At 43.6% G+C, this 25,633-nt stretch overlaps 1 protein-coding gene across 7 annotated transcripts in view; it reads left to right on the plus strand.

Annotated features, from left to right (window-relative positions):
* DNAAF9 (dynein axonemal assembly factor 9) overlaps window positions 1–25,633 on the plus strand; it is a 159,713-nt gene that overhangs the window by 70,513 nt on the left and 63,567 nt on the right. For 5 of the 7 annotated variants that reach the window (XM_024238872.3, XM_054542069.2, XM_054542071.2 and 2 more), the window contains 10 exons: window positions 4,286–4,367; window positions 5,973–6,009; window positions 10,417–10,504; window positions 11,729–11,805; window positions 14,010–14,054; window positions 14,445–14,490; window positions 18,271–18,382; window positions 19,875–19,945; window positions 20,896–20,946; window positions 21,560–21,647. In XM_024238872.3, the coding sequence (XP_024094640.2) occupies window positions 4,286–4,367; window positions 5,973–6,009; window positions 10,417–10,504; window positions 11,729–11,805; window positions 14,010–14,054; window positions 14,445–14,490; window positions 18,271–18,382; window positions 19,875–19,945; window positions 20,896–20,946; window positions 21,560–21,647 (697 nt within the window). The remainder of the gene's footprint in view (window positions 1–4,285; window positions 4,368–5,972; window positions 6,010–10,416; window positions 10,505–11,728; window positions 11,806–14,009; window positions 14,055–14,444; window positions 14,491–18,270; window positions 18,383–19,874; window positions 19,946–20,895; window positions 20,947–21,559; window positions 21,648–25,633) is intronic. The other 2 variants (XM_063720724.1, XM_054542070.2) reach the window with 1 other exon arrangement.

The raw sequence follows: 25,633 nt of genomic DNA on the forward strand, positions 1-25,633 counted from the left end.
CTGCTCAGGAGGCTGAGGCAGGAGAATCACTTGAACCTGGATGGCAGAGGCTGCAGTGAGCCAAGGTTGCGCCATTGCCCTCTAGCCTGGGAGACAAGAGCGAAACTCTGTCTCAAAAATAAATAAATAAATAAATAACGGTAGTCAAAGTTAAAAACTCAGTGAATGGGCTCAATGGCAAAACAGAAATGAGAGAATAAAGAATCAATGAACTTGAAGATAGAACAATAGAAATCACCCATCTGAACAACAGAAAATAGACTGAAAAAAAAACTGAACAGAACCTCATAGAGCTGTGGGACTCTCACAGAAAATCCAAATATTCATATTGTTGGAGTACCAGAAGAAGAGGAGAACGAAGATGGGACTTAAAAAATGAAGAAATAAAGGTTGAAATTCCCCCAAATTTGGCAAAAAAAAAAAACCCCAGAAAACTATGAATCTACAAAATCAAGAAGCTGAGTGAACCTCAAACAGTATTAAACCCCAAAATACCCACACCAATACACATCAAAGTCAAATTGTTGAAAACTACAGACAAAAAATCTTTTTTTTTTGAAATGGGGTCTTGCTCTGTCACCCAGGCTGGAGTGCAGTGGCTCAATCTTGACTCACTGCAATCTCTGCCTCCTGGGTTCAAGCAATTCTCATGCCTCAGCCTCCTAAGTAGCTGGGACTACAAGTGTGCACCACCATGCCTGGCTAATTTTTGTATTTTTAGTAGAGACAGGGTTTTGCCATGTTGGCCAGGCGGGTCTTGAACTCCTGACTGCAAAGTGATGCACCTGCCTCGGCCTCTTAAAGTGCTGGGATTACAGGCATGAGCCACCACGCTCAGCCCAAACAAAAAATCTTGAAAACAGCCAGAAAGAAATAAGACCTTACCCATAGGGGGAAGACAATTTTTTTTTTTGAGACGAAGTTTTGCTCTTGTCACCTAGACTGGAGTGCAGTGGCATGATCTCGGCTCACTGCAACCTCCACCTCCTGGGTTCAAGCTATTCTCCTGCCTCAGCCTCCCAAGGTGTTGGATTACAGGCATCCACCACCACACCTGGCTAATTTTTGTATTTTTAGTAGAGACAGGGTTTCACTATGTTGGCCAGGCTGGTCTCGAACTCCTGACCTCAGGTGATCCACCCGCCTCGACCTCCCAAAGTGCTAGGGTTACAGGCGTGAGCCACCATGCCCGGCCAACAATTTTTGAGTGAAAGTTGTATTTCTTTCTCATCAGAAACCATGAAGGCCAGAAGGAAATGGCACCTGTATTTCAAATGCTGAAAGAGAAGAATTGTCAACCTAGAAATCTGTATCTAATAAAAATATCCTTCTAGAATTAAGGGAGAATCAAGACATTCACAGATGAAGGAAAACTACAAGAATTTGTTGCTGAAAGACCTACCTAAAAGAATAACTTAAAGAAATTTGGTCTAAACAGAGAGGAAATGATAAAAGAAGGAATCTTGGAACATCAGGAAGGGAAGAGAACAAAATGATCAAGGCAGTGTACCACTGAGTTATATACTTTAAAATGGTTTTATCTCAAAAGTTGCCAAAAAAAATAAAAATAAAAAACCACCCAGTGCATATCCACATTATAGATTGTATTATTAAAGCAATTTCTGCTCTCAGGTCTGTATCACTCCAAAGCCAAAGAATTTTCACTCATTAAGTCAGTAATCCTTGTTGAATGTCTAGTAAATGCTAGTCACTGTGCTAGATGAAGGGATAGTCATGATCTTTGCCTTTGAGGATCTCATAGACTTGAAAACTCCAGGGAAAGCCAGCTAGGAAATGTTTGGACCCAAACACATTGCTTCCTTTTTCCTTCTGAGTCATGAATTTCTTATCATCCTGAGCTGACTGAGAGCCAGCTAGGAAATGTTTGGAGCAATAATTTAGATGTCCATTACACGCCTATTAGAATGGCTAAAATTCAGAAGACTGACAACACCAAATGCTGGTGAGGATATGGAGCAACAGGAACTCTCATTTATTGCTGGTGGGAATGCAAAAAGGTACAGTCACTTTGGAAGACAGTTTGGCATTTCCTTACAAAACTAAATACAGCCTTACCATAAGATCCAGCAATTTCGCTCCTTGGTATTTACCCAAAGAATTAAAAACTTACGTCCACACAAAAACCTGCATATGGATATTTATAATTACCAAAACTTAGAAGCAACCAAGATGTCTTTCAGTAAGTGAATGGATGCTATTCAGGGATAAAAAGAAAAGAGCTGTCAAGCCACAAAAAGACATGGAAGCTCCAAGATTCTGATGTCTGTACTGAGTGGACAAAGAAACTATTCATTTGGAGAGGGAACACTGAGGAGAGTCAGATTGAATGTGTGTGAAGTTCATTTTAGACAGTGAGTTTGAAATGACTGTGAGACACCCAAATAGAGCTGAGGCGGCAGTGGTTAGATACATAAGTCTAGGGTTGCGAGGATTAGTCTTGTCTGGAAGTAAACATTTGAGCATTCCCTTAGTATGAAGGGGATAATTAAAACCAAGGCTGTGGATAAGATTATCTGGATATATATTGTTACTTATTTATTTATTTCAAAATCTTCCTTTGAATACAAGGATAGGTACCTTTAGACCAGACATCCAATGAAGCTGTCTTGAGGTTCTTCTTGTTTTTTTATAGTCTTCCAGGAAAGCTCACAATTGATTCAGCCTGAATTAAAATGTTTTTAAGAGTCGTGCTGTATGACACCAAGGTTTAGACTTCTTAACCAGTTACTTATTTTAACTACTTAAGAAAATCCAAAGTTCTTTTCTGAGAGAAATGTTGACTCTGTGTATAGACCCCATTCTGCTGGCCAACACCTGTGCTGGTGTGTTGATCTTCTGACTGAGTTAGACTTCAGATTCATGTACTCAAGTGTACACAACTGAAAGAGAACTGTGTCCCTTCAAATCTGGGGTTTAAACCATATGACTTTAACTCAATTCATAGCACAAAACACTTGGCACCTTTAAAAAAAAACCTTTAATAAGGGAAAATTTGGAGATCCAAGGAACATGTTTTAATTGAGGAAATATGTATCAACCAGCAATTAGAAATACCTCCATGAGTTTTCATTCATTGTCATGGCAATATTGATCATGTTCACTATTAGTATACTTTTTTATTAGGTTCACTTTTTAGTTCACTTTTTTTATAGGTTAGTTAGAATAAGTTCTCATTTCCAATCTGTAACTTGGATTCACGATATTATAGAAAAATGCCTTGAATTCTAGTGTTGTTGTCTTAAACAATTGAGTAAAATAGAAGGAATGAATACTTGTGTCGTATTTAGCTACTTTTTGTATATTGTACTTATTCATGTTCCTTTAGTTCTTGTGGTAGTATTTTTGCATTTTATACCTATTATTCTAGGAACCCTCATGAGATATTGGATTTTCAGAAGAGGAAAGGACATCTATTTTATCTCTGTATCAATGAACATCTTAACAGGGAAGAAGAATAAAAATTTGAAAACCTAGAGGAACTTATTTTCTCTTCCGCAGGGGCTATGTACAGAGATGAAATACAAATGGATGTGGGGATGTGGATAGCACCCTCCTTTCCTGAATTTGGAGCTGTCCCACACCTCTGCCTGTCATGTCAGCCAGGGGCTTCACTGTGAAAGCTCTGGACTAAGTATTAATGACAGTCAAAACCCAAACACCTTGCTTCTGAATCATGATTGCCTTAGCATCCCTGGGCTGAGTATCCAACAGCACCCTCACAATATAGCCAAGGTTTAAACCACACATACACACACACACACACGCACACGCACCAAAAGATACCTTTGGAAAAACAGTTAAAGATCATCTTTTCCCCTATGTCTTTAAAAAATAATAAATCCGTTTTGTAGAAGAAAATGTATTTCTGGCCAGGTGCAGTGGCTCACGCCTGTAATCTCAGCACTTTGGGAGGCCAAGGCGGGCAGATCACCTGAGGTCAGGAGTTTGAGACCAGCCTGGCCAACATGGCAAAAACCTGTCTCTACTAAAAATACAAAAAAACAAAAAATTAGCTGGGTGTGATGGCACGTGCCTGTAGTCCCAGCTGCTGGGGAGGCTGAGGCAGGAGAATCACTTGAACCCGGGAGGTGGAGGTTGCAATGATCTGAGATTGCGCCACTGCACTCCATCCTACGCGACAGAGTAAGACTCTGTCTCAAAAAAAAAGAAAATTTATTTCCATTGACTCTATACTTTTTGTTTATCTACTAGTACATGCCTAAGTTATTGCCCCTTTTTATTTTTATTTTTTTCTGACATCCAGGTAGCCCAGTGTGTCTCACCAAAGGGACCTCTTGCTTGTTCAAGAACATACTTTTTTGGAGCTACTCATGTTCCTTACTTGGGTAAGTCCCTGTGAGTTGTCATCTCATCAGCTTATCTAATGAATAGTCTCTCTCATGAATTAGAAGTTGACACACAATTCACTACTTTGCTTGGAAGCTCATGTTACCCAATTTGTGGGCCTCCAGCTCCCTCTCTGATTACTTCTGGATAGTTGATGTGTCTAACATTTCTCACAGAATGTGTTTCAAAAGGAAGATGATTGGTGCAGCCTACATTAAGTCTAACCATGTGTATAACCCTTTGCTAGGTGTCACAGGGGAGGCCAAGATGAATAAGACCTAGTTTAAGAAAGCAGGAGGTAGGGACCAGGCATGGTGGCTCACGCCTGTAATCCCAGCACTTTGGGAGGCCCAGGCAGGCAGATCACTTGAGGTCAAGAGTTTGAGACCAGCCTGGCCAACATGGCGAAACCCCATCTCTACTAAAAATACAAAAATTAGCCAGGCATGCTGGTGCACACCTGTAGTCCTAGCTACTCAGGAGGCTGAGGCACCATAATTGCTTGAACTTGGGAGGTGGAAGTTGCAGTGAGCCAAGACTGAGCCACTGCACTCTAGCCTGGGCAACAGAGTGAGACTCTGTCTTAACAACAACAACAACAAAAAAGCAGGAGGTGGAGTCCACGGTGGGAATTTGGATGACTCAGCCAGGTGCCCACTTGACTGTTCTTGTGAGGAAAGTGAGAAAAGGCCATAATAAAAGGGTACTTAGGAGCTAGGAGCATGCTGTGGGGCCATCCAGAAAGGCTAGGCTTGCTGGGGCTGCCCTGCTTACTGGGGTAACCAGAAGTTGCAGGTATCCAAAGACAAATGGAAAAGAACCTGTGGAATGAACGCAGGTCTCAGCATTGCTTCACAGAGGAGAGTACATCAGGAACCATATTTTATTCTGGATGATGTTAAATAAGCCAGGAAACTCTGGAAAGAAGCATGACTTGGGTCAGGTAATTAAGGAGATAAAGCAAGAGGTAGAACTGAGCCTGCTTACTGATGCCTCGAAGTTTAAAAAATTAAAAATAAAAACAAAAACATTCCAGAACCTAAGATTCCGCACATCTCTGGTATTTAGTGGTGTTGCTGAGTGGGTTGTAGAAGTGGGAAATGCAGGTGAAGGTCCAGGAGGCTATTGGGAATGGCCAGGTTCCACTGTTGTTGGTGTTTGTACTGTATTTAACTTAAAAGAAAAAAATAGGCTGGGCATGGTGGCTCGCGCCTGTAATCCTAGCACTTTGGAGGCCAAGGTGGGTGGATCACCTGTGGTCAGGAGTTTGAGACCAGCCTGGCCAACATGGCAAAACCCCATCTCTACTGAAAATACAAAAATTAGTGGGGCATGGTGGCGTGCACCTGTAATCCCAGCTACTCAGGAGGCTGAGGCAGGAGAATTGCCTGAACCTGGGAGGCGGAGGTTGCAGTGAGCCAAGATTACGCCACTGCACTCCAGCCTGGGTGACAGAGCTAAACTGTATCTCAAAAAAAAAAAAAAAGAAAAAGAAATGTAGTTCTTGACAATGCCTTCCAGGTAAATGAAGCATTTCTAGCTTCCTTGTTAAGTGTTTGCATATCCTTTGCTCTTGTCACATTCTTAGTGGGCCTCTTTCACAGGTGGTGACAGCAAGCTGCCCAAGAAAACTGAACAAATGTAAGTCTTCATATTTTATTTTTTCTTTCTCAAAATTGAGTTACTCAGTTGTGACTGTCCTGTGTACTTCCTTTTGAGATCAACAGTGATTAAGACATCTGCTTTTGCTGGGTGTGGTGGCACGCACTGTAATCCCAACATTTTGGGAAGCTGAGGTGGGAGGATCACTTGAGACCAGGAATTCGAGACCAGCCTGGGCAACATAAGCAGACCCTGTGTCTACAGAAAATAAAAAATTAGCCAGGCATGGTGGTGCACGCCTGTGGTCCCAGCTACTTGGGAGGCTGAGGTGGGAGGATCACTTAAGCCTGGGAGGTCGAGATTTCAGTGAGCTATGTGATTGCACCACTGCACTGTTGGCAACAGAGGGAGACTGTGTAAAATAAAAAAGAAGAAGAAATCTGGTTTATGACGTGAACATTACTGTGTTGTTTCCCAAGTTTCTCTCAGCTTGGAATTCAGGCCAGAGAACCTTGCCAGCTTTGCCATCTGCTCTTCTCTCTAGACTTCAGAGGCTTCCTACCTGCACACCCATGCGTTTATGATGTAACTCCCCTTGATATGTTTTCTATATAATGCATTTTTAAATTAAGGGCTTTTCTAAGAATAAACCATCCTGAAATCCATTGGGAGAATCATGTGAAACCCCAACTGGTCTGAAGAGTGTCTTTCTCTGGATTTGACACTTAAGCCTATGGAACATAGTGAGAGGGTGTGAACACTGGCTGTGCAACTTCAGAAAGGGTCTACCTAGTGTTGACTTCTCTTCTTTCACATACAGCAGGAAACCAAAGACAGAAAATAAAGTCATTAGTGCTGAAACTATTAAATTCCAAAAAGCATTCTCCTTCAGCAATATGGACATAATGGAATTTTATTATTACCTAATTAAATACTGCAGCTTAACTTGGTGGGGTCTAGATCAGCACTTCCCTGTGGCCAGCAGTGAGAGGCTACAAAGGATTATCTAAGGATCTCTTTAAAATATAGGTTCTCCAGGCCCAATCCCAGGATTACAATCAGAATTTCTAGGGCAGGGCCCACAAAGTTGTATTGGGAAAAATATAATAGAAGAAATATAATCATACTACAGAAAATATGGAATTAGAGAAAAGAAATTAAGATCAGCTATAATTCCTCCTGTCTGGCACTACCCATTAATATCTTAATTTATATATTTCTGGGACTGAGCGCAGTGGCTCACCTGAAATCCCAGGACTCTGGGGGGCCGAGGCAGGCAGATGGCTTGAGCCCAATTCGAGACTAGCCTGGGAAACCCTATGGAACTCTGTCTCTACAAAAATTAGCTGGACATAGTGGCACACACATATATTCCCAGCTACTTGGGAGGCTGAGGCAGGAGGATCATCTGAGCCTGGGGAGGTCAAGGCTGCAGTGAGCTGAGATCACACCACTACACTGCAGCCTGGGTGACAGAGTGAGTCCCTGTCTCAAAAATGTGTGTGTGTGTCCAGGTGCAGTGGCTCACACCTGTAATCCCAGCACTTTGGGAGACCAAGACGGGTGGATCACATGAGGTCAGGAGTTCAAGACCAGCCTGGCCAACATGGCAAGACCCCGTCTCTACTAAAAATACAAAAATTAGCCAGGTGTGCTGGCACATGCCTGTAATTCCAGGTACTCAGGAGGCTGAGGCAGGAGAATTGCTTGAACCTGGGATACAGAGGTTGCAGTGAGCCGAGATAGCACCACTGCACTCTAGCCTGGGCGACAGAGCAAGACTATCTCAAAAAAAAAAAAAAAGGGAAAATTGTGTGTGTGTGTATACGTGTGTGTGTGTATGCGTATGTATATGTATATATCTTTCTGGGCTTTTAAAAAAATTATTAAGCTGTAATCATAACATGTATTTAGTTCTTTTGTGGGTTTCCTTTCCTTAGCAACAAGTCAACCATTTCCTCACATGTTGGTGGGTGTAGTCTTACCTTGTGCCTGTTGTACTTCTGTGCCAGCACTGCTTAGCCACTGTCCTGTATCCTTATGCTAGACCCTTAAACATTTTGCCTAAACCAAATCCATTGATGCCCCATGTCAGGGACTAGTATTGAGTGGTAACTGGGTGCACATTGGGAGATTTGCCAAATCACAGATCCAGTGGAACATGTGGATTCAAGTGAAAGTGACAGTAGAGGCCGGGTGCAGTGGCTTATGCCTATAACCTATAATCCCAGCGCTTTGGGAGGCCAAGGCAGGTGGATCACAAGGTCAGGAGTTCGAAACCAACCTGGCCAAGATGGTGAAACCCCGCCTCTACTAAAAATACAAAAACTAGCCGGGCGCGGTGGCAGGCAACCTGTAATCCCAGCTACTCAGGAGGCTGAGGGAGGAAAATCGCTTGAACCCGGGAGGCGGAGGTTGCAGTGAGCTGAGATCGCACCACTGCACTCTAGCCTGGGTGACAGAGCAAGACTCCATCTCAAAAAAAAAAAAAAAAAAGCAGAGCCATGCAGGCTTTTTAATTTTATGGGTCAGCAGCCACGTGGCTTGTGTATTGATCTCCTATGTAAGGATCAGTATGGGAGAAGACCAAGCAAGGGGAAGGCCTGACCAATGTTGGTACTGAGTGATGTTTGAATCAGCTGAGGAGGGGGATATCTTTGCATGTCTTTGGGTTTGGCATCTTTAAATGCACCCTTAGTGTCAAAGTGCAGGGGATTCTGGTCTCACCTGGAAGGGGCCAAGCTCATTCACATCTCTCTGCCAGGCCCCTTCCAGGGTATACCCTCTGCCCTGCCCTTGCCTGGCCAGAAGTCTTCAGGATATGTTGATATTTGGAGCTGTCATTTTGTTTTATGAGCTCTCCCTGTTCTTTTTTCTTCAACTCAACCCTAACCTCTTACCTACATTGTGGAGGTGTGGTGCAGGAGCCAAGGAGGAAATTGAAGGAGGTGGCAATGTGATGTGGCACAGTGGAAAAGCACCAGGCTGAGAGCAGATCTGAGTTTGGGTCAGCCATGAATTTTCTGTGACTTAATAGACAACATATTCCACTTCCAGAGGCCCTTATTGCTTCTTCTATAAGATGAGAGGATTAGACCAAATCACTTCTGCGTTTTTTCCCACTTTCAAACTCCTATCACCTTCCTTTACCTGTTACAAGATTCTTCTGGGCTTAAAAATAGACATATTTTTAGGTGAGACCTTGTCAGTTCCTTGCCAGGTGCCTCTCCTGGCCTTTCAGGGCCCCTTGGATGAGCCCCTTCTCTTCGTAAGTGTCCTAAGAAGAGCATGCACCTCCTTCCTCCAAGGCAGTGGTTCTCAACCAAGGGCAATTCTGTTGTACCTCCCTCCCCCATCTTTCCCCACTCCCAGGAACATTTGGCAGGGTCTGGAGAAATTTTTGATTATCACAACTGGAATGCTACCAACATCTAGTGGATAGGGATGCTGGTTAGCAGCCAGGGGTGCTGCCGAACATCCTACAATGCACAGGACAAACCCCACAGCAAAGAATTATCCAGTCCTAAATGCCAAGGTGGAAAAACCACCTTAGGTGGTTCCCTAAAATGAACCAGACTAGTTTTTCTAGGGACCTTCGTGGCAGTCCAGTCTGGCAGAGAAAAACCCAGCCCTTCCTCAGTCTGGTCATCTCTCTTCTCCTGCTGAGGTCTCCTACCCAGAGGTTCCAGTAATAGACCAGCCTTCAGCAGGTCTAGTGAAAAGACGATATGAAACTACAGTGTGATTGGTCCCTGGGAAAGCAGCAAGTGGGTATGAGAACACTGAAGGGATTCCTGCTCTGTAGGTAGCTGTTCCTGCACATAGAGGCGTCAAGGAGTCTACATAGTTTTATTCTGTTTGGTTACAAACAGGGAGGGGCAATCTCTTGAGCAGAATTCAGAGGAGCTGACTTTCCTTAAGGTGATTTAACAAAAGCAAAGTATAAGTCAAACCAGGGATATGACCTTTTTTTTTTTTTTTTGGAGACAGGGTCCCACTCTGTCACCCAGGCTGGAGTACAGTGACACAGTCTTGGCTCACTGCAACCTCTTCTGCCTCCCAGGCTCAAGTGATCCTCCAGCCTCAGCCTCCTAAATAGTTGAGAATACAGGCACACACCACCATGCCTGGATAATTTTATTTTTATTTATTTTTATTTTTTGTCGAGATGGGGTTTTGCCATGTTGCCCAGGCTGGTCTCAAATTCCTGGGCTCAAGCGATCTGCCCATCTCAGCCTCCCAAAGTGCTGGGATCACAAGCCTGAGCCACTATACCTGGCCCAGGCATGTGACTTTTAAAAGGTTTAGAAATCAGTGGGTTATATTTTTGCCTTTTTTCATTCTGTTTAAAAATCAGTTTATTAGGGGCTGTCATTTATGTGCATGCATCTTTTGACAAAAACCTCATGATGCTGTAATGTTAACCATTATTTTTTGTTTTTAAAGTAGGCTATTGTCCCAGATATATGCTGCTGTTATTGAGGCTGTTTTGGCTGGCATTGCATGTTATGCTAAAACTTCCAGTCTAACAAAGGTAATTTAAATACCATGTTTCCCTTTCTGTAATTATTATTTTAATGTAAAACATTCTATCCATGTGTTTCTTCTTTGGACACCTTGTAATACTCACTTTTGTGCGATCTTGGGCCTCTTTGACACCAGGCAGAGAGAAGCCCTGAGAGCACTGAGCTTCTGCTGCCTGTGACTGTGCTGCTGTTGTCTTATGGATGACGACTAATCGGTGCTTCTTTGTAGACATCTGGTTGTGTTAAGGAAAAATCATTCTGTAGCACATTGTCTTGTTGAATAGCTTAAAAGGCTTTTAAAAGCTGAAAAAAAACCAAAAAGACAGCTTTAGATTATTCTACTGTGAATTCTAATAAAGTTCGGTAAGTTTGATTTCCTATAACTCAGTGTTTAAAAAAAATAGCTAAAGATTAGAAAATGTGACTTACTTTTCCTAGACAAGCACATGTGTTCCCGTTCTCTGACCATTATCTTCCTTGCTGTTTTGCGGTTAACGTGCCCTGCTGAGTTGGATTCCTATATCTGACCCAGTAAGGAGATGAGAAGAGTCAGCTTGATGCCTCCCAAATGCCAATAGGACCTTTTCTGAAGGAAGCCATTTGACATTGGAAAGGTTGTGTATGATGTAGATATCAGAGAGACTGTAGCTGTAGTCACCAGCTCCTTGCCATCTCCCCTCCTCACTGAACTTGTATCCCTGGTACTGACTCCGGATTTCTCAGCCCTTTAGCCACTACATGCAGAAGGCTTATCCAAAGCAGTGGGATGTCCTTCAATATCAGTTCTCACATCTTTGTTTTTTAACTGATCTTTTGTAACTCTTGCTATTTGGATATTCTTAGCATCTGGCTAAAACTCTGAGGGCAGAGGTTCCTTCCCAAGAGCCAAGGAAGAGGGGCGGAGAAAGCACTTTTACAGACCTCACATTCCACTGCTGTCATCACAGCTGGTCACTTCTCTGGATCCAGCACGTCAGGTTCCAGTGCACACCTGCCTGAATGCAGTTTTGTCCTGTGAACCTAGCCTGGAGAAAGCAGGCCCTTGTTTCCCTTAACATGATACTTTCACTTTAATCTATTCATGCCTACCAAGTAGTCCCATAGATGGGAAGGGCACACTGTAGGGCATGGTGTGATCCTGGACAAGTGTTAGGCGGGCCCTTCCGTCAGTGATATGTGTACTTTTTCCTGCTGTGAAAGCTAATTGTCGCTGTCTTGTTATTATTTTACAGGCCAAGGAGGTAGCAGAGCAAACTCTGGGATCTGGGTTAGATTCCTTTGAGTTGATTCCGTTTAAGGCAGCCATGCGGTAAGCAATGGCTGATATTTTTTATAAGGAATTTTTTTTCTTTGTTTTGGAAGATTCTTTTTTCCCTTATAATTTAGATTTCATCTCCCCTTTGAGAAATGTTTCAGTAAAATAATGGGATGCGCGAAGGAGAGTCATTCATGATTCAGCCTTCACTTAGAAGCCAAAGAGCCAAAGATGCAGGAACTGTTTGAGAAAGTCACACACATGTTCTGAGGTTAGAATGCAGGGCAGATTAACACCAGCATCACAGGAGACTTGACAAGCCTGGGTTCCAAGGTTAGAAAGGCAAAGCTGGGTACCTGAATGGTGAGGTTTCTAGGGGCAGGGGGCCCTGGGCACAAGAAGATAGTCACTGCTTAGAAGAAACTTGCACTGGGCCTCATCTGTCTCTTGAATGACAGAAACCCTGAGCCTGGCCATGTCTTGGGGTCTGCATGGTCTGAGAATCTGGTGATTTTTCCATCACATCTCCCGGCATGTCACGGTGGTCATTATCCATAGCTAAATCTTCATGAACCCAGTCCACTTAACCACTGTTTCACGTGAGGACCATTGTGTGCACTTTTATACAAAGGATACAAAAGACACCAATACTGGGGAATTTATTTAAGAATACTTCTAGGATGTGTCCTGTGATGCCTCAGGTCTATGTCCCACATTTTCTTAAATCTATAGTCCTGTGTAATAAGAGAGAGTATTTGAAAGATTAGTCAATTAATTGGTCTAACAAGAAGAATTCTATGTCTGCAGCCGCAGGAGTGGAAGAAAGAGCCAGAACTCTGTGGTGCAGGGCTTTAGACTTGCTTCAGGTCTTCTTTCCCCTGGGTCTTCTGGATCTTGCTGCCCTGGACATGAAAGGGAAAGGATAAAGGAAGTTTGTTCCCTTAAGACCTTGTGCTGCCCTGTACTTTCTGTTTCTGGCCAACCTGAATTTGAGAACGCTCCTTCAGTTTGCATCTGTGTGACCTTGGGCAAGATAGGGAACTGTCTGTATCTGCTTCTTCAACTACCCACCTTGTAAAGCAGTTGGGCAGATAGCAGATAGATGTTAGCTGTTGTCACAGTGGGGTATTCTCTCTTACCATCAATATGGCTGGCATAGTCATTCTACTCCTCCTTTACTTGGGCCCTTGCCTAGGCCACTCAGCCTCCCCAGAGCAGGCCCGCTCTCAGTCTCAAGGCCTCCTAGGCCTAGGTCTCTGCCCTAGCTGGAGAAAGGCACAAGGAGAAAACACCAGTCAATGGGAGAAGAGTCCCCCAGGCCAGTCTTCCACCTAGATCCCCTCCCCTTTCTCACCACAAAGATTACTTCACTGAGGGCGGAGCACAATGGCTCACGCCTGTAGTCCCAGCACTTTGGGAGGCCAAGACAGGCAATCACTTGAGGTCAGGAGTTCGAGACCATCCTGACCAACATGGCAAAACCCCGCCTTCACTAAAAATGCAAAAATTAGCCAGCCATGATGGTACACACCTGTAGTCACAGCTACTGGGGAGGCTGAAGCAAGAGAATCACTTGAACCCAGGAGGTGGAGGTTGCAGTGAGTCGAGATCGCGCCACTGCACTCCAGCCTGGGTGACAGAATGAGACTCTGTCTCAAAAAAAAAAAAAAAGATTACTTCACTGAGGACCCTCAAACTGCTTCAGGTTAGCAGATCTCTTTCTCCCAAGAGGGGAAGGAGTGGGAGCCATGAATGCGGACAGGAATTAGTGTGTAGCTATCTAGTACTTGTTAATGCAAGAAATTACACTTACACAAGTTAGAGTAAGCTGAAAGGGTTTTCTAGTTATTTCTCAACTCTGAAGGCCTCACCCTGCCCATGGCTCCACAGCATTTGACTATGAGTTGCAGAGACATGGCCTCTACTTGCGCTCAGAGCAGGGATGGGGGGTCATTCTCAGTCTGCAGTGAGCAGCAGTCCTCTCATGTCATTTTCTCCTATTGTGGTCCAAGAGTCAAGACAGTCCTTAAGATTTGCACAGAGGCAGGGCTGTGGTTATAGTCAGATTCTGGCCCCATACCTCTGGTGGCGTGGGACCCTGGGGAAAGTATCTAAAATAGGGTAAATCTGTGTAAAGCAAGGATGACACACACCTCACTGTGTGGCCTTGAGAATCCCAAGCAGGTACCCTGCACAGGTATCTGAGGATCAGGAGCAGACTGATTTTTCTTTTGTTTTGTTTTGTTTCTGGTCTACAGCTCCAAGATGACTTTTCATATACATGCTGTGAATAATCAGGGAAGGTGCGTATATGATTGTGGTGCATCCTTATATGGAGCAAGTTCTAGGAAGATAAAGAGAAGGGAGGCTGCTGACATGAGTGGTTTTCTCATGCTTCCACACCTAGCAGTGACATCACTCCAGGGTTGGGCTTGGGCTGGCTGTGCTCAGCTGAGCCCCTGTACCCTGAGTGCTTCCCACTGCAGAGCTGAGGGGCAGAGGTGGAGATGGACATACTCAACCTTAGTGGCCCACATACCAATTCTACAAACATGCAACCCAGTGTTTTGAAAGGCCCTAAGAGCAGTCCGAGTCTATGACTTGTCATTGCCAAGTTGAAAAAAGCGAACACTGTAAATTTAAGTACACTTAAAAACTCTTTAACATAGTTTTCCATCTCTTTCCCCTCCTAGAATTGTACCGCTGGACAGTGAAGATAGCTTATCCTTTGTGAAGACGGTAAGCAGAGCTGTCATGGGTCAGCTGGCTGGGAATGGCCTGTAGAGGGACATCTGTAAGTTGGGAGGTGGGAGTGGGTGGGGGTCTTGGGCAGCCCACCCCACCTGAAGAAACTGATCTTCTCTCAATCCTATCCCAGCCGTAGCAGTAGTGAGCCTGTGCTTACTGAAGGTACCCAGGTAGCTGTGCCAGGCCCACCCACATCTATTCTCCCTTGCCTAGGCTTCCCCAGGGTCCAGAGTCTTAACTGAGGTGTTGGGAGGCACCTCTTTCTGGGTTATGAAGCCTTCCTACAGGTAGCTGAGATTGCTCTTGTCAAAATGTGAGTCCAGGACAAGCCTGCCTTGACTAACAGACCGAGTTTTTCAGTGGCATCTTTGAGTTCCAAGACTTGCATTGATGTCCTTAACAGGAACCTAGAGTTGAGACCAGTCTTGACAGCATAGTGAGAACCCGTGTCTAAAAAAAAAATTTTTTTTAATTAGCCAGGTGTGGTGGCATGCACCTGTAGCCCAACCTCCTCAGGAGGCTGAGGCAGGGGGATCACTTGAGTCCAGGAGTTTGAGACTGCAATGAACTGTGATTGCACCACTGCACTCCAGCCTGGATGACAGAGTGAGATTTAGTCTCAGAAAACAAACAAACAAAAACAGGGAACCTGGGAAAATTAACTACAGTCCTGTACCACAAAAGGACATCTTGGTCAACAGTGGACTGCAGATACAACAGTGGTCCCATAATATCATAATACTGTATTTTTACTCACCATTTCTATGTGTGGATATGCCTAAATACACAAATATTACCATTGTGTTATAATTGCCGACAGTATTCAGTAAAGTAACATGCTGTACAGGTTTGTAGCCTAAGAGCAATAGACTATACCAGCTAGCCTAGGTGTATAGTAGGCTATACCATCTAGGTTTAAGTACACTCTATAATGTTCACACAGTGATGAAATCAGCTAATGACGCATTTCTCAGAATGTATCCCTGTCATTAAGTGATACATGACTATAATTATTTAAATGGCCAATAATCAACAGGGACCTGGGTCTGCCATGAAGTAGAGTAGTCAGAGCAACGTTTTGCAACCTGTGTGCTGGGGGGATGGTTTGGAGATGCACTGAGATAGTGGTCCCTGGGGTGGGATGGCATGGCGAAAGGGAGCCAGAGTTTCTAGGCCAGTTGTTCTCAGCCACAAGCTGAGTCCTCGCTTTACCCCAGAACATCCTGATGTGAAGAAGGTTGGCAAATGGTGCATGAGAGGGTGGTACATATCCAGGCAAGATTCTGTTTGTGGTGTGTGTTATATCTTGAGTCTGTTCTGTGACCACTGCCTTAGCCTTAGTTCCAAAAAGCTTCGGTCCCAGGGAACTGGGTGAGCAGCTGTGGATAATTTGGTACAAGCGCATCCCCATCACCATCACCTGTGGAAAAGTAACTCAAAAGTTCCTGTCAGTAGTGTTAACCTATCTACAGAGAATAGTACAACAAGGGTAATTTATAAAAACTATAATGTTCCTGGTCCCCATCTGTCAACATTTTGTGTGGATGTTCTTTTAGAACTAGTTTAGACTTTTTTGTGATATCATTAAAACATTGGGAAATACTTTCTGATATTTAGGTGATAATACTTTATCTCCTTGTTAGACTTTAAATCCCTGACTTCTCTCCTTGGACTCTTGCGCGGTGCTTTGGAAGATGCTTTGCATAGTAACAGGTGATTAGGAATCCAGTAAAATCATAGTCTTGTGTCAAGTATGCACAGCTAATGAGGTAGGAAATAAGAGGCAGGAAGTTGATGCTTTCTGTCTACATTCTGTCCTCTTATCCAGAGATGAAGTTCTATCTCCTCCCCAAAGCCTTGCCTGTTGATTTCTCCCTACAAGTATTCCTATAGTCCTTGCAGTTGTAGTTTGTACTATACAAATTAAGAAATAATTATATCCTAATGTGTCATATGATATCATAATGTGTCATATGATGACCTTTGTATAAGAATGCCCTTGTCTCTCCAGCTATACATTATAGATTTCCTGAAGACAGGCACCATGCTGTATTTTTTCTTTCCCCGTGTCACATGGTGGGAAGTACATAACAAGTGTCCAACAAATGCTACATGTTATCTTTTTAATATCCTCTCTTCCCTTCCTCAATACCAGTGGCCAAATATGAACATGAAGGATCAGGAATCCCCAGGCTCTGTCCACCTGATTGGTCTGGGAACCAAAGACATAGGATTACCATTGTCACTTAAGAGGGACCATGTAGCTCAGGAGGGTTCTGTGTCTTCAGATGCTCAAAATCCTTTGAGACAGCTTTAGATAAACCTTCCAGTTGTCAAACCTGAAAAGAAAGTTAAATATAGAAGCCTACTTGTCTCTTTTGTATATACTATTATCGTAATAATATGGAAAATTAAGGGCTTTGGCTTTAACTGTGGTTTTTTTCCTTTCAACCTTGTGCCCTCTTTAAGTTTTTATTTGAAAATTCAGCAATCCATTCAAGAGCCTCAGATCTTTTGTCTCTGTCCTAAGGGGTGGGATAGGGGTCCCAAGCTAGGACGACAATATGTGAAAGTGGACTTAATCTCAGGAGATCTGCACCAGCACCCACTGCTCACCGCTATTCAGGGTGGGAGGGGACATGTTCTTGTGCTACTTATCGCATGTCCCTCATCAGATCTTCCTGGTCATCACAGACTCTAGCTCTAGCTAACATCATTTTCTCTTCCTTCTGCTGGCTTCTTCCCAGAATTGTTTCATTTTCACTGGTTTTTACCTGATAAATTAGGGCTTTCTTACCAGACATTTGGGAGCTCTCTGAGTTGTTCTAATTTTGTTTCCAGGCTACTGAAGCCTCTGCTTTTATTTGTCTTGGCCATAAAAGCTTGATAGCTTTCTTGCTTTTTTTTTTTTTTTTTTTGGAGACAGGGTCTTGCTCCGTTGCCCAGGCTGGAGTGCAGTGGCATGATCATAGATTACTGCAGCCTCAACCTCCTGGGCTCAAACAATCCTCCTGCCTTAGCCTCCTGAATAACAGAGACCACAGGCAGATGCCACCATGCCTGGCTATTTTTTTTTTCTTTCTTTTTTTTTTTTTTTGAGACAGAGTCTTGCTCTGTTGCCCAGGCTGGAGTTCAGTGGCACGATCTCAGCTCACTGCAGCCTCCACCTCCCAGGTTCAAGCAATTCTCCTGCCTCAGCCTCCCAAGCAGCTGGGATTACAGGCACACGCCACCATGCCTGGCTAATTTTTTTTTTTTTGTATTTTTAGTAGAGATGGGGTTTCACCATGTTGCCCAGACTAGTCTCAAACTCCTGGGCTCAAGTGATCCACCGCCTCAACCTCCCAAAGTGTTGGGATTATAGGCATGAGTCATCATGCCCAGCCTAATTTTTTCTTATCTCACTGTGTTGTTCAGGGTGGTGTCAAACTCCTGGGTTCCTCGACCTCCCAAATTACTGGGATTACAGGCATGAGCCACTGTGCCTAGTCAGTATAAAGCAATTTGAGGGAATATATGGAAACATAAGGATACTTTCCTTATAGCCCAGGTGTGTCTCTGATCAGGGAGCAATTTCAGGGAAGCCTGGGTGATCCTAAAGTCACCTCCCAGTTCAAGATGTATTTAGGATAATTCCAGTTTTCCCTAGAAACTCTTCAGTACTCTTTTGCCATGTTCCTTTAGGCAGTATTTTGTGGTCTCCTTCTTATGGACTTCTCTCTGAAAGTTTTGGGCTGGTAACTGATCTAACTGGTTTCTCATTTGATGCAGGCTTGTATGACCGTCTATGACATTCCTGACTTACTGGGAGGCAATGGTTGCTTAGGATCTGTGGTTTTCTCTGAATCATTTTTGACTTCTCAGATCTTAGTTAAAGAAAAGGGTAAGTATATGTGATCTTTAGAAAGCAAACCTTAAGGCTTTTTTTTTTTTTTTTTGGCAAAATAAATTATAAGGCAAAAGGCCAACAGTAAACTGGTAAAAATATTAGAACTTATGATCACAGCACTGCACTCCAGCCTCAGTGACACAGTGAGACCCTGTCTCAAAAAAAAAAGAGAAACATTAATGATGAACAAAGGGTGTATAACCTAATATATGAAGAACTCTTACAAAATTAATAAGAAAAGATAAGCTACTCAATAGTAAAATGAGCAAAAAAAAATGAACAGGCACTTCACAGACGTGGAAAACAAAAAAGAGAGGAGGACTATGTATAAATGAAGATATGTAACCTCACTAATAGTCAAGAAGAAGCAACTTGAAGGCTGGGCATGGTGGCTCATGCCTGTAATCCCCGCACTTTGGGAGCCCAAGGTGGGCGAATCACTTGAGGTCAGGAGTTTGAGACCAGCCTGGCCAACATGGTGAAACCCCATCTCTACTAAAAATACAAAAATTAGCCAGGCGTGGTGGTGGCTGCCCGTAATCCCAGCTTCTCGGGAGGCTGAGGCAGGAGAATCGCTTGAACCTGGCAGGCGGAGGTTGCAGTGAGCTGAGGTCGCACCACTGCACTCCAGCCTGGGTGACAGATTGAGACTCTGTCTCAAAAAAAACAATTTGAAACAATAATTAGATATTATTTTTTTTACCTGTTAGGTTGGCAAAATATTCTAAAGAATTATTATATTCTAAGGAATGAAAATATTCTAAAGAATGGTAAAATGAGCCTGATAATTCTCTTTGATCTTTAATATGTATACCTATACTACCTTGATAAAAATTAAAAAGTAATGGTAAAATGGACTAATTCCCAAAAGTTTTGTTTCTTGGGTTTTTGGGGTTTTTTTGTGTGTGTTTTTTTTTTTGTTTTTTTGAGACAAGGTCTTGCTCTGTCACCCAGGCTGGAGTGTGGTGGCATGATCTTGGCTCACTGCAACCTCCACCTCCTGGGCTCAAGCGATTCTCTCACCTCGGCCTCCCAATTAGCAGGGACCACAGATGCGCCATCACACCTGGCTAATTTTTCATATTTTTTTGTAGAGACGGGGTTTTGCCATGTTGCCTGCAATCCCAACACTTTGGAAGGCTGGCAGATCACCTGAGGTCAGGAGTTTGAGACCAGCCTAGCTAACATGACGAAATTCCGTCTCTACTAAAAATACAAAAATTATCCCGGCATGGTGGCACGCACCTGTAATCCCAGCTATTCGGGAGGATGAGTCAGGAGAGTTGCTTGAACTTGCTAGGCAGAGGTTGCAGTGAGCTGAGATGGTGCCACTGCACTCCAGCCTGGGTGACAGAGCAAGATTCTGTCTCAAAAAAAAAAAAAAAAAAAGCACCCTAGCTCCTGAGAAGGGCATTTAGGGTCTGGGGCCTGCGAGGCAGGCTGAGGTGGTAGGGAATTAACTGGCATGTGTGTGGTTTTCCTGCAGATGGCACTGTTACCACAGAAACCAGCTCCATAGTCCTGACGGCTGCTGTACCCAGATTCTGCTCCTGGCTGGTTAGTGTCATTCATCAGGTGGAAGTGGACCTACGTGTGGAGAAATCAGGGTGAACATTTGAGGAAGAGCCTCTTTGTTGGGCCCCTGGTGGGATGTCAGGTCCTGAACTAGCTGTTGTTCAGGAATGGAATTTTTTATCCCAGCCCTTTCTCTTTATACAAATGAACCTAGTTCCATTAACCCTCATAATCTTAGAAAAGTTTCAAAAGAAAAGAACAAAGTTACGTGGGTCACTGTTAAATTGGGAAAGGAAGAAATTAACAGCCTCATTCTACAAATGAGGAAACTGAGCTTAGGAGTTGAATGGCCCGTCCAAGGTCACACAGACCATGAGAAGTGGATCCCGTGACTTGCTTCCCTGGTAGAGTGGTTGCTACGGAATTTTTACTGCAACATCTCTCTACTTGTAGAAAAGTCCCATCTTCCGCAGTGGGAGGGACTTGATCTGGAACTGGGGCCTTGGAATGTAGAAGGTGTGACAGCAATGAGTCTGCTAATGGGCTGAGTCCCTTCTTGAGAGTGCTCACATTCTGCTTCTACAGTTCCCACACAGACAGGGAAGACCGAGAGTTATCCTCTAACCTAAATGTGTTTGAATGAGAAGACATTCTCTGAAAATATTTTAATACATTCTCTTTCCTTCATCCCTAAAAACAGTTGTTTTTTTCTGAAGTGAAATATAGGTGGAGGCTAACACATCCCCTCTGCTTGTCATAAGCTCATTAGCTGGACCTCAGGTCCTAGTGAGAGAGCCCACCATGGCCTTGGGCTCTGAGCCCAGGTGACCAGCAGGCATCTCAGGTGTGTCAGGGCCTGAGAGCATTGGACATGGACATGGTGGAAGGACTGCCCAGCCAGTGTCCTGGAAATATTTGAACACAGTGGGGAGACCTAGCAGGGTTTTCCCTTGAAGTAGTTGACTGAAAATCTGCATTCCTTTTGGACACAGGTGGAAGATAATGAAGTAAAATTGTCTGAGAAAACCCAGCAAGCAGTGAGGGTAAGTAGCCTTCTTATTCTCAGTGTCAACATCATATCAAAAGATAATGTAAGCAATTCATAAAGGTATTAAAATGCTTCATCTCACTACTAATCTAAAAGATTTGCACTATGTTGTCTTCACTTCCTATTTGCATTCCTCCCCTTCCCAACAGAGCTTTAGAAATAACCATTTATGGGGGATACAATTAGAGGGATTCTTTATTCCATCAGGGCCTTTTGGTGTTTTTTTAAAAATGTCCCCATAATATTAAAAGCAGATCCCAGATTGGCCTAGACATGTAGAGCTGAGACATCAAGGCTTTAGGCCAAGGAGAAGCTGCCTCCGTTTTCACAAAGGAAATAAATCCACTGGAACATGAACAAGCATTGCGGGCTTTGATGCTTGGACTCAGAGAGAATCTTAATGTTCTTTTTCTCAGCACAAATCTTTTGCCAGTAACCTGCCAAAGAGCCAGACAATGCCAAAGGCCATGGAATACATTGGGCATATCTGAGCCTGACTCAGCTTTTGTAGACGGACATAATTGGGCAGGACTTTTGATTCTGTGAATATTTATGCTATAAATCACCTATTCTTTTTTGGATTTTTGTTTTTGTTGTTGTTTTTAAAGGGGGATGAGTCTTTCCTGGGCACTTATCTAACAGGAGGAGAAGGAGCATATCTTTATTCCAGCAGTCTACAGTCCTGGCCTGAGGAAGGTAAGGAGCTATGATTTTGATGTTCTTGGCCATGTCTGGGTCCTTCATTTGCAGATGGCAACATGGGTGTTGTAATTAATAATACATCTTCTATTTGAACACAGTTGTGGTACAGAAATGTTTTCCTACAGCTTTTCTCTCTTGACCCACCCACTTTGTAGATGAGGAAATTTATGCTAGGAAGGGCTGATCACAGAACTGTACCTGGTCCTTTTGTTGCTGCCTGAGGTTAGTTAGCTCTCTGAATGGGCTAGGGCAGCAGCATTTCCAGAAATAGAATTTGTGGACCTAAACAGAATCTGGATTCATTTCTCTTGCTGTGTAACAAATGACCACAAATTTAGTAGCTTAAAACAACACCCTCTTATTATCTCACAGTTCTCCAGGTCAGAAGTTCAGGCAGGCTTGGCTGGACCCAGATCTCTTGAGGTCAAAGTCAAGGCATCAGCCAGACTAGGCTCTTATCTAGAGCCTCTAGGGAAGAATCCTCTCCCAATCTCAGCAAGGATGTTGGTTCCTTTCGCTTGTAGGAATGAGGTCCCCATTTTGTTGCTGGCTGTCAGACAGGGATCCTCTCAGCTCCTCCTCCCAGAGTCCTTGCCCTTGTGACCGCCTCCATCTCAGCTATAAAGAAGCTTCTTGTATTGAATGTCTCACACACTTTGAGTCTCTTTAATTCCTCTTCTGCTATCAGCATCTTAAGTTTTTGCCTATCCCAGCCCACCCTCTGCCCCCCATAATTCATGTCCCTCGTTACCTCCTCCCAAGCATCTCATTCCATTATGGCTACAGTTCGAAGTCCTAAATCTCATGGGCTTAAATATCCAAAATCTCATGATCAAGATCATCTAAGTCCCACGTAAATGAGGCTTGGGAATGTAATCTATCTACAGCTCCTGAACATAGTTCTCTCCATGTCTGTGGACCTACGAAACTAAAAAGACAAGTCATCTGCCCGCAGCCCTCCCAACATACAAGGTGGGACTGGCATAGACTTTAGGTTCACAAAGAGGAAAAACAGAAGGTAAAAAGGAGTCACCAGCCCAAGGCAGCTTTGAAATCCAGCTGGGCAGACTTCAGTTCCTTGATTAGGTTTCAAGGCCTGGGAATAATTCTGGCTCTCAGCTCTGCCTCGGGGCTCTTGGTTCTACCCTGTTTGCTCTTGGTTTGCTCTGGGCTCATGGCTCCACCCTCTGGGCTTGTAGCTACACCACTGTCATCCTTCCTTTTTCAGTGAAAGGTAGTACTTTGTTTGTAGCTGAGTAGTTTTAACAGCCTGCCTCTTGCCAGTAGAATTTTGAGGGTCCAACAGTCTCCTTCAATTTTATACATTCTCTGCCCCTTTCAATCCAAACTGGCAGTGTTTCTGCTCATATAAAATCCTCAAAAACCTTGTTGGTCTTGCATGGATTTTACAGGGATTTATTGCAAGTTCCTCTTTGGCTTCCTCAAAATAACATTTTCTTATGAGTCCTGTTCTTTCCCTGTTGAATATAGCCTTTATGTGAGGGAGGAGTTCTGACTTACTCTACAAATTCCTCAACCTCTACTAAGCAAATCCCGTTTCTGGATGATTTGTTCTTCTTGTTGAAAATATTCTATCCGGTGGCAAATTCCTCTCCCTGTTCTCAGATCACTGGTTCAGCTTCTGCCCCTTCATTTACACAGAAGTCAAAGCACAAGGAGTTCTGGTTTTCTATCCACATACTGCTGGAGTGATAATGGCATTTGTTACCACATCTGTCCCTGCATTTCTGCCTCTCCAGATCCTGGTGCAGAGAACCCGGGAGTTAAGAACATTTGCTGAAGGCAGGGAATATGTGGTAATACTACCAGCCTTGAGGCAAGATTGCATAGTGTTTTGAAAGCAGATTGTAGGCACAACAGAGAGGTGGTTTGTGCTCTGTCATCCTCGAGCCAACTATAATATTTAACCGGGATATTTGCCAAAATTAGTTTGCACCTTCTTAGCAAAGGGCCTTGTTAGAAAAACAGTCTTGCATTGTGTTGAGTTATCCAGCAAGATTCAGTGTATCCTAAGGTCTCTGTGCAAGAATAAAGGGCACAGCCAGGGATTTCTGGAGCCTTATTAGTCATAGTCTTTTGAGAACTTAAATTTTAAATTTTCTTCGTTCCTGAGGGGAATCTAGTTTGAATTAGGAGATGGTTTTCTGAGGCAGAGAAATTGAATAGAAGCAGAGAATTTAAACAGGAGTCTCCCCTTCCTGTGGATAAGCATTTTACCACTTCGAGATTCAGATCAGGAGCTGATGTAGGTTTTGTGGGGCTTGAAGTTTATACCATTTGTGGACTCTCTTGAGGAAAATACTACAAAATGATTAGGGCTCTTCTTAGAGCCTTAGAAGAGGACTTGGGCAGGTAAGGGGTCCTGAAGTTCAAGTGTCTTTAGTGTCTTTATAAATCTGCCTTTACTTGGGACTGTGATGAGTTTGAAATTTATCTGTTCCCATCCCCTGAAAGTACTTATCTTCACCTCCTCAGGATGCATTATCTTTATTGATCTTCATATCCTGAGTCCTATAGAAGGTGAAAACTTGCCTGATGTGCAAGTTGTTATTTTTTCCATACTTTTTTTTTTCTTAAAGCCCCCTCACCCTGACTGAGATGTAGTACAAGTTAATGGCAGCATCTAGAGGGTAGTCCAGGTCTGGAGGACAGTACAGGTCTTCTGATTTTTCACCCAGCAATTACTTACAGATGAAAAGAATAGTACTTCCTGGTAGGGTGTGGTGGCTCATGCCTGTAATCCCAGAACTTTGGGAGGCCAAGGCGGGCGGATCACCTGAAGTCGGGAGTTCGAGACCAGCCTGACCAACATGGAGAAGCCCCGTCTCTACTAAAACTACAAAATTAGCCAGGCGTGGTGGCGCATGCCTGTAATCCCAGCTACTCGGGAGGCTGAGGCAAGAGAATCGCTTGAACCTGGGAGGCAGAGGTTGTGGTGGGCCGAGATTGTGCCGTTGCACTCCAGCCTGGGCAACAAGAATGATCTCCGTCTCCAAAAAAAAAAAAAAGAAAAAGAAAAAAGAGAATAGTACTTCCTTTACCTTGAAGTTTTTTTCAGCTCTAGAACTGTTTCTCTTCACCAGTTAGTGGTGTCTGCTATCACAGGATGTCTTGCTTTTCAACTTCCCATTCATTCGTGTCCTTCATGTGCCCTTCTCTTCCCCGCCCTGCTGTCTGTGGCCGGGCAGGCTGCCCAGTACCTAATCCTCAGGAACCTGCTTTAGAGTTTTACCACACATGCCTATATCCCTAGACAATATCTTGTTTTGAACTTAATACAAGTAGAATCATACTGTAGACCTGCTTTTTTTGCTCAGTATTCCTAGGATTCATCCAGTTTGTTGTATGTAAGCCATATAGCTTACTCATTTTCATGGCCCTATAGTATTCCTTTGTATGAACATGCAGTATCATTTTGACTCTTAGTGGACATGTGGGTTATTTATAGTTTTTGTGCTAGGTGCAGTGGCTTGTGCCTGTAATCCCAGCTTCTCAGGAGGCTGAAGCGAGAGGATCACTTGAAGCTAGGAGTTCAAGACCAGCCTGGGCAACAGAGTGAGACTCTTGTTTCTACAAAAGAATTTTTTAAATTAGCCAGCATCTGTAATCCCAGTACTTTGGGAGGCTGAGGCAGGAGGATTGATTGAGCCCAACAGTTCAAGACTAGTGAGACCCCATCTCTACCCAAAAAAAAAAAAAAATTAGCCAGGCATGGTGGCATATTCCTGTAGTCCCATCTACTTGGAAGGCTGAGATTGGAGGGTGGCTTGAGCCCAGGAGTTCAAGGCTGCAGTAAGCTATGATCTCACCACTGTACTCCAGCCTGGCTGACAGAGCAAGACCCTAACTCTAAAAAATAAATAAGTAAATATAGGCTTTTTTTGGTATTGCAGACTGTACTGTTATGAGCATTCTTGTGCATGTCTCTTGGTCCACATGGGCAAATGTTTCTGTAGGGT

The sequence above is a fragment of the Pongo abelii genome, chromosome 21, assembly GCF_028885655.2.
Source record: "Pongo abelii isolate AG06213 chromosome 21, NHGRI_mPonAbe1-v2.0_pri, whole genome shotgun sequence".
In the NCBI taxonomy this organism is placed as follows: Eukaryota; Metazoa; Chordata; class Mammalia; order Primates; family Hominidae; genus Pongo; species Pongo abelii.